The sequence below is a fragment of the Pipistrellus hanaki genome, assembly GCF_964339955.1.
Source record: "Pipistrellus hanaki genome assembly, chromosome: 1".
Lineage (NCBI taxonomy): Eukaryota > Metazoa > Chordata > Mammalia > Chiroptera > Vespertilionidae > Pipistrellus > Pipistrellus hanaki.
Genome location: NC_140503.1, coordinates 50,878,969 through 50,894,728, shown reverse-complemented (window position 1 = coordinate 50,894,728; position 15,760 = coordinate 50,878,969). Strand labels below are relative to the sequence as shown.

Here is a 15,760-nt window from a genome sequence, read left to right as displayed (position 1 = left end):
CACCTATACCGATTGGTTTCCTAAAGAAGCTGAGTGCACAGCATGATACTACTGGTTAACTATATCATGCTTTAATAAGCCTTTATGAGCTTCCCTAAGAATCTAATTATCTTATACAGAGTTCTAAACCACTATTTTCAAATAAACTTTGGGAGCCTCAATACTTTTAAATTTTTTAATTAAAAAATCTAAAATAGCCTAAATGTTCATGCATCTGAGACCTCTATGCACTGCAAAAAACCCAGAAACTAACTAGAGCTCCCTTTTCATTGTATATATATATATATATATATATATATATATATATATATATATATATATATATATATATATTGTATATATATATTTTTACAACTAAATACAATCACTATAGGACGTTGGACATAAAGCAGTAGCACTCTTAATTTGTTTAAGATGAACAAGTTAGAATATTGGATAAAGACTCCTGATACTTATTTGGATGACTAAAGTTGGCAGATTTAATGGTGACCCATACTACTGAGTTTTTCTCCTATCACTAGTCAGAGTAGGGAGTCTAAAAAAAACAAAACAAAACAAAATTCCAAAACACCCCAAAATTGGATTTCTTTATATTATGTTAATTTATGAATAAGTACCAGTCAAGAAAATCTTCAGTTATATGTACAATACATAATTTTCTAATTTGGATAACAAGAATCATAATAGTAATACTCTAAAAGTATTTCATACAAAAGGAAAGCACTGATCACAAATCTAAATTCTAAGCACTTTATCTGAAGAATTATTTTTCTTTTATAAGTTAAGCTATTTCAGTGTTAGTCCAGTAGCATCTAGAAGCAAGTGCACAGAAAGGCTAGTGAAATGAACAAAGCAAATTCTCAGAAAGGAACTGATGATGCTTTAGAACTTTCCTGGCCTTGGGGAGAGAGCCTAACTGTTGCTGGTTAGCCAGGATGAGCTTTGGCAAATGAGAACGTAGAAGAAACTCCAAGATTTCCTGCCCTCCTGTGAACGCACATGTGTGCACATGTGCGTGTGTGTGTGCATGTGTGTGCGCGTGTGATGGTAATGAGCCTTTTAGTCAAGGAAAATAATTACAACAAAAAGGTGCAATGCTACTGGAAGAATATCTCACCTATGTACATTTCTTTCTGTCAATGAATATTTTTAAATGTTTAGGGCAGCTCATCACTGGGTCCTAAAAAAGCCACACCTTTTTTTTAGGTGTGTAACAGCCTTCTTTGGGTCAAATTGGATAAATTACTGGCCATTCTTATAGTTCATCACTTTTCCTACCAAAAATATCTAGATAATTTTCGACTTAGTGTTATGTAGAGATAAAGGTAGAACTCGTAAAAAAATGAATGCAAAATACATGAAAACATTCATCAGCTATGATTACTACTAGTATAGTTTGCCTATGACTCACTGTCAGAATCAACCACTGGCTTTTATTTTTAATAATTACAGATCCTTATTTAAATAAGGTACTCTGAAAACCTAAATACCTGAAAGTTTTTAAAGACAACTACTTACAAATGAAAAATGAAATAATTGCATTACAAATCAAGTATCTTTTGGCTAACTAGGGAGAGGTGGTTTCATTTTTATAAAACAACTAACTATTGTAACTGTAAGCAACAGAGGGTTAAGACTGCATAATCAGTTTTATTACACTTGATCTTAGCCAAAAGGCCGAGAAGCGATGCATAATCAGTTTTAGCAACGAGCACAACTCAAGTATTACCATGTAAAGTGTTAATTACTGCAAACATTGGAAGGTTCTACTAAATATCTAACTGCATTCAGTTATAAAGAAAGTCATGATCTGGTGCTAGTATTGAGCATATAGCATGCAGTGCACCATGTCTTAAAATCAGCACTCACTAGGATTTCAAGAACAACTTAATTAAGTCCTTAAATATTTAGAAACACTTTTATATCTAACAAAAGCTACAGTGTAAGCACACTGGGATCTTCAAGTATGCTACTGAACACATCAAATTTCAGAGTCAGCCCAAAATACTGCATTTCAACTTGACTGTTTCAACTGATAGTTTCCACACAAAAGAGTACCTATTATTAGAGTCTATATCATTTCATTTCCTAAAACTGTAAAGATACATTATTTTACAGCTACTTAAAATATTTTGTACTCATTTCTAACTAGTCACAGGTAAATGGAGAAAAACTTATATTACCTTATACCATATGAAACTTGTTTTTATAGTCAAAATTAAAATACATATAAAAATAAGTTTTGCTTCATCAAATTATGAGGATTAATAATTTTCTTCTAATTAGATTAAATATTTCATTTTTATAATATTCACCATTTGTTAGGCTGTTTTAAATGTCCAAATTCTCCAATTACTTCTTCTCAATTGGAAAATATGTTCTTAGAAAAAGCTTCAAATGATGAAAAAGATGGTAGTTCATTGTATAAAGGCCTGGTGACTAAGATGGATGTGATAAAATAGCCCAATTCAGCTAACTTTGCTTTCGTAGCTTTTGACACGAGGTCAAGTGCTGTCACGTAAAAGTATGGGTTCATGTTTACTAACCACAGGATAATTTTTAAATCGGATTTTTCTGGCCTAATTTTAATTTCTCAGCATATGCTGCTGCTGCCGTTTCACCAGGGTTTAAACAGTAGTGATTCATTATCCCTTTCACAGGTCACCATATGGTCTTCAGAGTTTTTTTGGTGATGACGCAAGTTTGGAGGCTTCAACACCCAACCATTGTATAAATTACTACCAATTGCCATGGTATCCTTTTTTCTTTTTCTGATCACAGGTTATGTTCCACCCCAAAACTGAGTTTCTGCTGAATCTTAATGAATAGACTTCCAACTGCCTCCCTTCTGTATCATCTTTCAAGAGGATACTCTCAGGTCCATTTTTACACTTTCCCAAGTCATAGCAAAAACTATCTGTTGTAAGGACTTGAGTTGTTGTTTGTAAGTTAGCTTTCACCGTGGCTCTTAATTGATCTTTGCTTAAAATGGATTTTAATCTCCCTTGAGTCTCCATTTTGAATTCACATCCCCAGAACACTATTTTTCAATCAATCAATGAACGTCTTTCGCTAGCAGAGTGCTCTAAAGCCAAATTTATGTTTCTACCACTTTTATTTGCAACATGTCTCAGTTTGAAATCATGCATTAAAAAGTATTCACAATTCTCCCAAGGATATATTATTTATTTCTCTGGAAAGCAATAACCAATAATAAAAAAAAAAATGGAAGAGAGAAAAGCATAATACTGTTACAATTCTAAATAGCACAACTAAAACACATCCACTCTAGTAACTTAAGTCAATTTTCAACTTATCTAACAATAGCAGTTTCATGTGGTACAATCTACAAGTTAATCCACAAATACTTACTGAGCATCTCCTATATGCTAACATTTGTCTCATATGTGTACAAACATATCCTGAAGAGACTGACTTGAAACATGAAAGTCACTAATTTCAAGAACCCTAGTCAGGGAGGAATCAGGTGTACACGCTATTATTTTTAAAAACACCGATTAAATGTATGTTTTCTTCTATACTATAGCTACTTTTTTTTTCTTTCTGAAAACACATTACATGGGTGCCCGGCCAGTGTGGGTCTGTGGTTGAGCATCGACCTATGAACCAGTTCGATTCCCGGTCAGGGCACATGCCCAGGTTGTGGGCTCGATCCCTAGGAAGGGGCGTGCAGATGATCAATGATTCTTTCTCATCATTGATGTTTCTCTCTCCCTCTCTGAAATAAATAAAAATATATTTTCCAAACACCACATTAAATGGATCCTCAAAAATATTTTTGAACTAAATGTTTGTGATATCGCCAAAGTTTAGCACTGAAATAGACACTTTTCAATGGTTCTAACTTTTAAGCCAAAACTTGCCTACATTTGCTACATATTATTTTGAAGCTTCAAGAGGCTTTTATGATTAACAACTAACATTTATTTGTAAAATACTTTCTAAAGCACCCCCATATATATTATCCTAGATAACAAACTAAGATAATACAAAATATGCACTAGTAACGAAGTGGAATATTAATAAAAACTAAAAGGTAAATCATCTTTTTTTGCATGTGCATTTAAAAAAAATATTGTAAAACATTAAAATCCTGTGTCAATGAACCTCTGTCACACACAGGAAAACCCCCTCACATTAGTTAATGCCTGTGATTAAGCATCGCTGCCCACTGCAGGCGGACCAAAAGTTTCTCTGGTGCGCATCAGCTGGATGTCTTTGTCAGCCATACAGGTATCGCAGCCCCATACTGCCGATGCTTCTGCAGTGAGCAGGCCATACGCTGTCTCAGTCATTCCAGTGCAGATCCGATGAAACCATTTCTGACAAGAGGCTTCACACAGGATGGCATCCTGGTCATCATTCACTTCATTTGTACAAATCCCACACGGATACACGGGGTCGGAAGAAGAATGGCCGCGGCGGCTTGGGTGAAGAGAGGACTTATTGCTTTTTTCCGTGGTGCCTGTGTCTGCAGCACCTCTGGGCTGTCGCGGCTTATTCTGTGTCCCATTTGCATGGCTGTTGTTTGTAGCTTCAGCACTACCGGAACGGCTATTCTCTTGATTTACTGCATTGTTTTGATTAACATTTTTTAATTCAATATTACTCTGATTCATCGTGTCATCCATATTTAAGTGAGGTGGCTGAGCAGAGGAATTTTGATTAGTGCTTTTGGTTGATCCTTGATTAAAATCTTGTTTTGGGGGTGGTGCTGCTTTTGCTTGACCAAAAGTATTTGGGGGAGGAATAAAAGAATGATTAGATTCTAACGGAGAAGCAAAATTTGAATTATTTCCAGGGATAAAGTTAGATGCCAACTCGGGATTAGAAACCTGGCCAGCATTCTGTGGAGGAATCTGGTTGAAGTTTTCAGCAGGATTTTGTCTAAAGTGTTGATTAGGCATATTAACATTCTGACTTAGTGCATTATTATAAGATGGATTTCCAAAATTTGAATTATCATGTGGCCCAAAATTAAAAGCATGAGGTCGATTAAAACCCATGCCCAGAGGATTCTGAGGAAATGGGTGTGGTTGATTCCTGAGCGAGTAAGGAGCACAGTATGGGGAAGACATTCTTGGAGGGACGTGAGGTGGCATTCTGAATGTGCTGTAGCCTCCAAAACCAGGATACCCAGGGCCAAGATATGGATTTGACGAAGGTAGTGGTTTATAGGAAATAGTATTATAGTTGTCATCAAATGGATTAGCAGCCACTAGATGGTCAGAGTTTGGATTCGGTGGCGGAGCATACTCAGACAATGGAGGAAAAGAAGGCCCCTAAAATGAGAATGTAAAGTAAAATACATGCTTCTAATCAAAGCAGTTATTAAATTCATCCCACTATAAAATCTTAACACTTATGAACTTAGTTTTAGTCAAGTTTCGCTTAGAATGTTATGAAAATTTCATTCTTCACTTGACCTTTAAATTCCAAATATTGTATATAATTATATGTAATAATAAAATTTATAGGTTTCTTTCATTTAGAAAAGGAAATAAGTAATGCTTTTCTGAGCATGAATCCATTACTTCAAATTCCAGTATTTAACTATTAAAAGACAATTCATTACCATAATTTTCACTTAACACACTTGCTTATAACTCTCTTTCATGTAAAATTCTAACTAAAAATACCTCTTATACCCCTAAATAATCATAAAATTAAATAAACAGGATCTAAACATTTTTCTAGCTTAACTTTAAGAAATAACTATTAACTTGTCCCCAAAGTTCTAGGCCGCAGAATGGAAAAATAAACTTCCAGTTTAGTCACACTACAAGGTTAACAGATGGTGGCCAAAATAGAAAAAAGTCATCTGTACATACATTATCCTTATTCACAGTGTATATCATAAAAAGAATGCTCCAAATTTATAGAGAATAAACTCTGCAAAGCCTGTATTGCTTATTAAAACCACAGGTTATAGACAAAAGGTATCTCCACCATGATTACTTCATGATATGCACATGCTACTGAATTATAATAGTTGAACACTGTTACTTCAAGTTAAACTTGTCTCCATATATGTCTTGTAATAGAACTATAGATATCTATATCTTTAAAATTAGACTTAAGAATAAGCATTTTAATTTGTCTCCCTACATTTCCCACTTGCAATAAACACTCTAGAGACCTACAATTCCACAATAACCATTAGCTGCAGAGGAAAAAAAAATACATTTATTGCAGAATTCACTATTAGTTTCTGAATGAGGACAGGAAACAAAAACAATGACCAAATTTAATTTTTCAAAAACCTGATTTGAGAGAGAGAAGAAACATCTATTTGTTGTTCCACCATTCATGCATTCATTGGTTGCTTCATGTATGTGCCCTGACCAGGGATTGCACCTGCAACCTAGGCAGAACAGGACGATGTTCTAACCAACTGAGCAACCCAGCCGGGGTCTCATGACCAAATTTTAATTTACCTCAACAGCCTGATCATATCAGCGAGGAAAAACTGCAATTATAAGAAAATGTCAATTTACCTGTGTGTTTGTCTTCCTTTTTTTCTTATCGGGGCTTCCTAGTTGTACACCTGGTCCTCCTAACCCATCCAGTCCACTATCACCACCTAAAAACAAATAAAATCCATATATTTCCATTTGTATGTGAAAGCATTTATATATATACATATATATGTATATATATGTATATATACACACATATATATGTATATATGTATATATATATAATCTCATAGCAATATCTATTATGATTACCCATTTATATAGTTTCTACTTTCGTTAGATAAAAGCAATACTAAATTTTTATTATCTTTGTTCTTTGAAAAGTCTTCCCTATAATTCCAGCCTGAAACAGTCATTCATTTTACCTCCATAGTATTTTTGTTATTTTTTCAGTGAAAAAGAAAGTGCCCATCCTGCCTTTAAACCTTCAGTCATCTGATTCCCTGTCTCTGAGGTAACCACTGTTACTAGATTCTGATCTATATTTGCAAAGATAATCCAGATAAATCCCAGTATAATAGAGGGGTAGGCAAGGGTAGGTTTACTGTAACATTCTTTTGAGTTAATAAAGCTATTTTAATAATCATAACCTGCATATCTTTTTCCATACAATTATAAACCTCCTCTTGCCCACCCCTGTATATTTTTTAAAAAATACATTTTTATTTATGTCAGAGAGGAAGGAAGAGGGAGAGAAAGATAAAAACATAAATGATAAGACAGAATCATTGATTGGCTGCCTCCTGCACAGCCCCTACTAAGGATTGACTCCATAACCCAAGCATGTGCCCTAAGAATCAAACCATGACCTTCTGATTCATAAGTCGATGCTCTATTCACTGAGGCAAACTGGCTATGCACGCTATACACAATGATCTATACCTGTTTTCTTACTCATTACATATAGAATTGCTCCATTCTCTAATATCTGAGTAGTATTTCATAGTATGATTTTATACCAGACTTCATTAAACTGGTCCCTCCCGCACTGATATCTGGGTAATTTCCAAATCTTTGCTGTTCTGGAAAAAAAAAATCCATGTATAAATGTCTTTATATACAAATAATTTCTAGAATTGTAATTTTGGTATACCAAGGCAAAACCTTAACTGAATTAAAGAGTGTAAAAAAAAGTTTATCAATGAAATTTTTCCCATTATGGAGAATTCCAAACATATACAAAATTAGATAAAAGAATAAAATTATGTACACACATATACAGATATATATTTGTAATAGGTTAGTAAATAAATCCAGTGAATTGACAGGTAATAGAGAAGACCTGGTCATATGTGTGGATTCTGGGAAAGGGCTATTTAAACTGAGACCTTAAGGATATAAAACCTTTCATGTGAAGAGCAGAAGGAAGAGTCTCTGGGCAGACAGAACAGTATGTGTAAAAACTATTAAGTGGAAATGAGCTTTATGTGTTTAAAAAACTTACAAGAAGTGTTTTAAGGGATTATGAAGAATGCCTCTTGCAGAGATAGGCAAGGACCAGGTCATTTTAGATTGTAATGGACTGAATGTCTGCTCCCACCCCCAACTTATATGTTGAAGTTCTAACCCAACGTGTAGCTTTTGGAGGTGGAGCCTTTGGAAGGTACTTAGGGCTACAATAGGTCTTTCCCCGGGTGCACACACCAAGGACAAGCCATGTGAAGATGCAGCAAGAAAGTGGGCAACTGCAAGCCAAGAAGAGGGCTCTCAGCAGGAAATGAACTGGCTGGCACTTTAATCTTGGACTTCCCAGCTTCCAGACGGGAATAAGATAAATTTATGTTGGTTAAGCCACCAGTCTATGGTAGTTTGTTATGGCAGCTTAAGCAGACTAAGACCTAGAACTCTGTAGTTTATGATAAGAAATTTGGATTGTATTTGAAGAAGAACGATTGGTCATTTAAGGATTTTGAGCAGGAAAGTGATATGATTTATGTTTTTTAAAAGATTACATTAGCAGCTGTGTTAAGAATAAATTGGTGATGAGATAGGGGTATAATCAGAAGACCAGTAATCGTATCTTTATAAAAGCAGTCCAAATGGTACTTGTTAATAAAGAGACATCAGTGCATTGGAGATAGTTTTCCACATAACAAAATAAAAAGCAGCCATTTAGAGAAGCTTAAATAACATAGGTAAAAAACAAAACAAAACAAAACAAACAAACAAAACAAAACAAAAAAAAAAACTATGACAGACAATAAAATTTAGCAAGGTTTCTGGATATTACATTAATAATTAAACATCAAGAGCTTTCTTATATACAAAGACAAAGTAGAGGAGTTTTCATTTACAGGAATAAAACTAAACTAGTTAGCTATGAATTTAAAAAATGCGTAAGATCAGTACGAATAAAAAGCTTTTTAAAAACCCTACGGAGAGACACAGAGGGAGAATTCTAAGTGGAAAAGTATTGACTATTCTGGCTAGCCATCTAGAACAAAATAATATTGTTTTCTACCTCACTTATTATCCCAAATAGCCTTGCTGTGCCCTCCTCAGAGACACCGGCACCAGGTGTCTGGGTCTCAGGCCCAAAGGACCAATGCTCAGTCCCAGAGGCATTAATACCAGCCTAAGTAGCAGAGATCTGAATTTTAGTTCCCTCCTGTGTGTTTACATATTTAGTAATTCCAACCTCTTTCCTTTGTCCCATAGCCTTAGAAATGTTAGCTGCTTCTCCTAGTTGATATTTCTGAGAAAACTTTTGTATCCCACTTTACCACTTTAGTTTAGTATCTCTTTACAATACTTTATATTAAATATATTCTGTTAAAAACAATTGGTTTCTGCCTCCTGACTAGACTCTGATATATATCCCAATTCTTACCAACCAGAAATATCATTACTACTAAGTTAACATCACTCCAGACACCTAGCTTACTATCTACCTACCAACTTTTCCTTTTGCATAGAGTAAAAGCAATACCTTTACAAAAATAATATGCTATTTTTTAAATGAAAGCATTAAATTATAATTTAATAAAAGAAGCAAGGTAAAACAGAAGAATATGCTAAATATTTCTTCACCAAAATAGAAATTTGCAAAAGAATCCCCTAAAGAAAAGACATTAAGAAAAGCACTAAGTGGAAGAAATTATGGCTTTTCTTTTTTCAATTTTAGATAGCATTGACTGACTTCCTGCTTTGAAAATTGAGAATAATATATATTCTATGTCCCCCCCCCGCTTCAGCAGGATATTTCCTATCTGTAGTCAGTTCTTCATTTCAGGTAAGTTCACTTTTATTGTATAATTTCCTGCTACATTTGTTGAGTGCTCTATTTCAGGGGCACTCGTTATTGTACTAGAGAAATTTTTAGCTCCATATTTATTAATTAGCTTTTCTGACTTTAATCTTTGTCTTTTTCATCTGTATTCTGAATATCTGAAGAAAGCTTTTCTATTATGTAATTTAATTGCTATCTCTATTCTGTTCCCTATTTCTAATTTATTTGTTCTGAAAATATGTTGCTTTGGGCCTCAATTTATTTCCTTAGGTACACAATTTATCTTTCATCTCATCTTGTTTTATCATAATTTTGAGCTCTTGTTTTATTAAGTTTACCACTCGAAGTACATGTGAGATAGTTCCTTGTCTGTAGGTTATGGGTTCTTTATCTTCTGCAGGCTGCTTCTTTTTGCCTTTTTTGTTTTTGTTAGTTCATTTGCCATAGCATGTTTACGTAGTTATCTTGCAACTTTGCCCAAAGCTTTTATTTGCTGATTTAACATGGGTGATTTTTGACTCCCTTGTATTCACATGTAAGGTTCTAGGTGGTATGCTGTATCTATTGATATAATGATTTTTTCCCCCTTTAAACTGTTTTAATGTTTCATACAGCCCCTGTATTTATTTCTTAAATAAACCAAACTTACTCATTTTTATATAAATGTTATCATGTGTATTTGTCTTATATGACTGGATATGCTAATAATCTCTTTAGAATGCCTGCCTATATTAGCAAGATAAACCTATTGGGGAGGGGGGTGCAACAACCCATTTGCATGGGGGAAGTCTCTTGGTTGCCCTGATTCCTGACTCAGTGTGTATGTGCCCTGGAGATTTCTGTCAGAGGCAGTCAGGCCTTCATTTTTTCTTAATGTTCTTTATTTCACTCTTTTTTTTTTTTTTTTCTTACTCAAAGGAGAAAATAAAAATACTGATTTAATTTGCTTCCCTGCCGACTTGGGGTTTTTAGTGAGAATTCTCAAAATTTTATAAATCACCACCAGCTTCCAAGGGGCAGGGGTTGTCATAGAAGCTTCAGAGAGTGCATCCACCCTGTTCCAGATGTATGGTATTGTGCGGTGCTACCTCCCTTGGTGGCTGCTGTTACTGAACATTTTTGCTGTTTGTGTTTTTGTTTAACATTATTCTGGTTCATTTGGCTTGGAAATAAAAAGATATTCTGAAAAGCAGAATCTTAACTTAGAAGTTTATATCTAACTATATCATTCACTCAGTCTCCGTAACAAACCTATGAGGTAGCTAACTCATCCCCATTAAAAAAAAAAAAAAAGAATTGAAATGTGAAGGGGTGACCATCGGTCAAAAGTGGCACTGAAATATAAAACTAAGGTTTTATTTTCTTTTGCTTTCATGTATAATCCAGTGATTTTTTGAGCTTTTCCAAGGTTGTTTAATCATCATTACTATTTAATTCCAGAACATTATCATCACCCCATAACCACGGACACCCATTCCTCAACCCCCAGTCCCTCGTAAATCACTAATGTACTTTCTATCTATATAGATTTGCTTATTTTGGACATTTAATATAAATGGAATCATGCAATATGTCACATTTGGTTGTTATTGTTTTTTTAATATATTTTATTGATTTTTTTACAGAGAGGAAGGGAGAGAGAGAGCTAGAAATGTCGATGAGAGAGAAACTTCGACCAGCTGACTCTTGCACACCCCCTACTGGGGATGTGCCTGCAACCAACGTACCTGCCCCTGACCGGAATCGAACCTGGGACCTTTCAGTCCACAGACCGACGGTCTACCACTGAGCCAAATGGGTTTCGGCTACATTTCTTTTTTGTAATTTAAAAAATGTTTAAATCCTCACTCAAGGATATTTTTCCTCCATTGATTTTCAGAGAGAGTGTAAGGAAGGGAAGGGAGAGATGGGGGAGAGGAGAGAAAGAGAAAAAAGTATGGATTTGAGAGAGACAATCAACTGGTTGCCTACCACACTCTCCCCAAACAGGCTACAATCTAGACTACAATCCAGGTACATGCCCCTGAGCAGGAATTGAATCTGCAGGCCATTAGTGCTTGGGCGTACACTCTAACCACTGAGCCATGCCAGCCAGGCCAGTATGTGGCTTTTTGTGTTTAATTTCTTTCAATAGTATTTATTCATTAGTATTTCATTCCTTTTTATGGATGTGTAATATTCCACTGTATGGAGAGACCACATTATTTTTTAAAACTGATTTGAGAGAAAGGAGAAAGAGAGAAAGAAACACTGATGTGAGAAACACTGACCTATAAGCTGCCTCCTGCATGCCCCCTACTGGGGAATTGAGTTGACAACCCAGGCATGTGCCCTGACGGAGAATCAAGCCAGGGAGCTTTTGGTACACGGGATGACATTCAATCAACTAGCTACACCAGCCAGGGCTCTATGTTTAACTTTCTGAGGAACTGCTCAACTATTTTCCATAGTGGTTATACCATTTTAAGTTCCTACAAGAAGAGGGTTCCAATTTCTTCACATCCTCTCCAACATTTACTTTCTCTTTGAAGTTAATATCTCATTGTGGTTTTAATTTGCACTTCCATAATTACTGATGTTAAGCAACTTTTCACGTACTTATTGACCATACACATCTTCACTGAAGGAATGTCTATTCAAGTTCTCTGCATTTTAGGTTGTTGTTGTTGTGTGTGTGTGTTTTGGTTGTCTCTTTTGTTAAGTTGTAAGAATTTTTCATATATTCTGGATACTACACTCTTATTAGATATAATTTGCAAATATTTCTTCCATTCTGTGAGTTCTCTTTTCACTTTGATAGTGTCCTTTGATGCACTTAAGTTTCTAATTTTTTTAAAATATATTTTACTGATTTTTTTACAGAGAGGAAGGGAGAGAGATAGAGAGCTAGAAATGTCAATGACAGAGAAACATCGACCAGCTGCCTCTTGCACTCCCCCTACTGGGGATGTGCCCGCAACCAACGTACATGGCCTTGACCGGAATCGAACCTGGGACCTTTCAGTCCGCAGACCGATGCTCTACCACTGAGCCAAACCGGTTTTGACATTAAGTTTCTAATTTTTATGAAATCCAATTTATTTATTTTCCCTTTGGTTGCTTGAGTAAAACTAAGTTTATCAACTTCTATGAAACTAGTCTTCCTCAATGGCTCACAAAAGGCAAAAATGAAAACTTCTGGTTTAAACTAAAGGAATTCATATCTTTTCATTCTAATTTGATGTGGATATCTCATTTAAGTAGATGCTAAGTAAACAACTAATAGTGAGACCCAGTCTGTCCCTTAAGGTCATTTATTTTATTTTATTTTTATTTTTATTTTTTAAAAATATATTTTATTGATTTCTTACAGAGAGGAAGAGAGAAGGACAGAGAGCCAGAAACATCGATGAGAGAGAATCATCGATCAGTTGCCTATTGTACACCCCCTACTGGGGATGTGCCCGCAACCAAGGTACATGCCCTTGACCGGAATCGAACCCGGGACCTTTCAGTCTGCAGACCGACGCTCTACCCACTGAGCCAAACCGGTTTTGGCGCTTAAGGTCATTTATTAAAAATTGTTTAAGCCGTAGACAGTTTGGCTCAGTAGATAAGAGCATAGGCCTGCTGTCTGAAGGGTCCTGGGTTTGATTCTAATCAAGGGCACCTATCTCAGTTGCAGGCTTGATTCTCAGCCCTAGTTGGGGCGTGTGTGGGAGGCAAACAATCAATGTGTCTCTCTCACATCGATGTTTTTCTCTATCTTGCCCCCTCCCTTCCACTCTCTCTAAAAATCAAAGGAAAAATATCCTTAGGTGAGGATATTTGAGGATTAACTAAAAAAAGGTAAGGATTAACTAAAAAAAAATTTTAAAAAAATGGTTTAGGATTGACTAAAATTATTACCAATGAACTAATGATTCCAGTAACCTGTGTAAAATGAACTAATGATTTCACATTAACAATTTGTATGTAGATTTCCTTAACAAAATATACTGACATACTGAATAGAGAAATGTGTTGTTCTTGAATCTGAATACCTAGAAATTCTGATGACTCTGGTATGGAAAAAGAATTACCAATAGTCTTAGGGGTCAAATAATATAGTAGTTACATAAACAAAAGTGTCAAACATCAAAGTCCTGTCTTTCCTAACATCTGTCATGGGTATTTATTAGGTATTTATTACTATGATACTTCTAATAAAAGTACAAGTACATAGCCGGGAACGGTTTGGTCAGTGGATAGAGCGTCGGCCTGTGGACTGAAAGGTCCCGGGTTCGATTCCGGTCAAGGGCATGTACCTTGGTTACGGGCACATCCCCAGTGGGGGGTGTGCAAGAGGCAGCTGATCGATGATTCTCTCTCATCGATGTTTCTAACTCTCTATCCCTCTCAATTCCTCTCTATGTAAAATCAATAAAATATATTAAAAAAAAAAAAGTACAAGTAGATAAAGTTTTATTCTTAAAATAAAAACAATGACTAATAAACTGAAGGCCTGGTGTATAAAATATGTGCACAGGTAGGGTCCCTAGGCCTGGCCAGTGAACAGGGCCAATCAGGGTCTTCCGGATGCTGGCCGGGGCCTTCCTTCCCTGGCTGCTGGCTGCCGGTCAAAGCCTTCCATTGTTCCGCGCTGCCCCCTGATGGTCAGCGCACATCATAGCAAGTGATCAAACTCCCAGTCTTTCTAGCAAACTCCTGAGGGGACACTTTGCATATTAGCTTTTTATATATAAAGATTAATCTCTGGTCTCTAATGTAGAATATATAAATTACCATTCACAGCATTATTGAGATGACTGAATAATTGTACTTTTACAATTAAAATGTAATGTAATTTAAGATGAACAAAATGTACTCTTATTGGTTAGTACTTACCATCTCTGTTTATGTTCCAAAAACTTAATAATTTCTTGTACTTATTCTAAGGCAAAGATCTGCATTTGGAATCATTTAAATAAACTCATTATTTTTAAGTCATCTATAAACAAAACCACCTAAAATCCTTTTTTAAAAATTGAGTTTTATGATATTAATTTTTTATTAAGTCTAACATTCCCCCCTCCCCCATAAAACAAATCTTCAAGTTTCCACTGGTCTCTGTTCTCCATTTAATTGCTTATCCAAATAATAAACTACACAGTTGTGTTATGTCCCAATAAATCCATTATAAGTTGAAAATACTGCATTTAATACACCTAACCTACTGAATATCACAGCTTAGCCTAGCCTACCTTAAACTTGCTCAAAACATAATATCCAAACAGACCGGAAACATGGTACACTGTAGACTGTACCTTGATGATCACCTGGCTGACTGGGAGCTGTGGTCACTGTCACTGCCCAGCATCATGAAAAGATCAGAACTGATAGCCCAGGAAAAGATCAAAATTCAAAATTCAAATTATGGTTTCATAATGCATATCACTTTCACAGCATCATGAAGCTGAAAAATTGGAAGTCAAACTACTGTTAAAATTGGGAACCGGCTAACACTTCCAATGGCTCTGACTCTTGGCCTTACCTAAGTCCTTCCTGCTGCTATCTGTAATACTGGTGGTTCTTCTCCATGACATAATCAGTGATGATAGATCAGATTTATATTCATCAGGGCTAATTAGAACATAGACTACCAAAAATTCCTAAAATTCTCACTCTTTAAAAGTGAAGTGAAAGGTCAGAATCCAGGGGAGGGAAAGTAGTAGTTTAGAACCAGTTATTTAGGTTACCCTAACTTTGGTACCAACGCCTCTTTCTCCCTGTCTGCTCTATATACCTGCTGGTGCTCACTTTGCAAGATAGACAATGACAATTCAGCCTGAAGTAGAGAGTTGTGGGGCACAGAACCAAGAAAAGGGGAACTGCTAAAGCTTATTGTAACACTGGCTACTCTGATCCTTTTATTTATTGACTAGAGGCCCAGTGCATAGATTTGTGCACCCATGGGGTCCCTTGGCCTGGCTTGCATCCTTTCACAATCTGGGATCCCTCAGGGGATGTTGGAGAGCTGGTTAGGCCGGATCCCCACACACCAGGTTGAGGG

At 35.7% G+C, this 15,760-nt stretch overlaps 1 protein-coding gene across 3 annotated transcripts in view; it reads right to left on the bottom strand.

The window, feature by feature from the left end:
- Nucleotides 1-341: 341 nt before the first annotated feature.
- Nucleotides 342-15,760, bottom strand: part of PYGO1 (pygopus family PHD finger 1) — a 29,417-nt gene continuing 13,998 nt past the window's right edge. For 2 of the 3 annotated variants that reach the window (XR_014794643.1, XR_014794644.1), the window contains 3 exons: nt 6,519-6,604; nt 1,710-5,303; nt 342-1,658 (listed from right to left, as the gene is read on the bottom strand). Coding sequence is in view for 1 of the 3 variants with exons in the window: in XM_084879402.1 (XP_084735528.1) it covers nt 4,176-5,303; nt 6,519-6,604 (1,214 nt within the window). In the remaining 2 variants the exon portion in view is untranslated. Of the gene's footprint in view, nt 1,659-1,694; nt 5,304-6,518; nt 6,605-15,760 lie in introns of those variants that run through there. The other variant, XM_084879402.1, reaches the window with a different exon arrangement.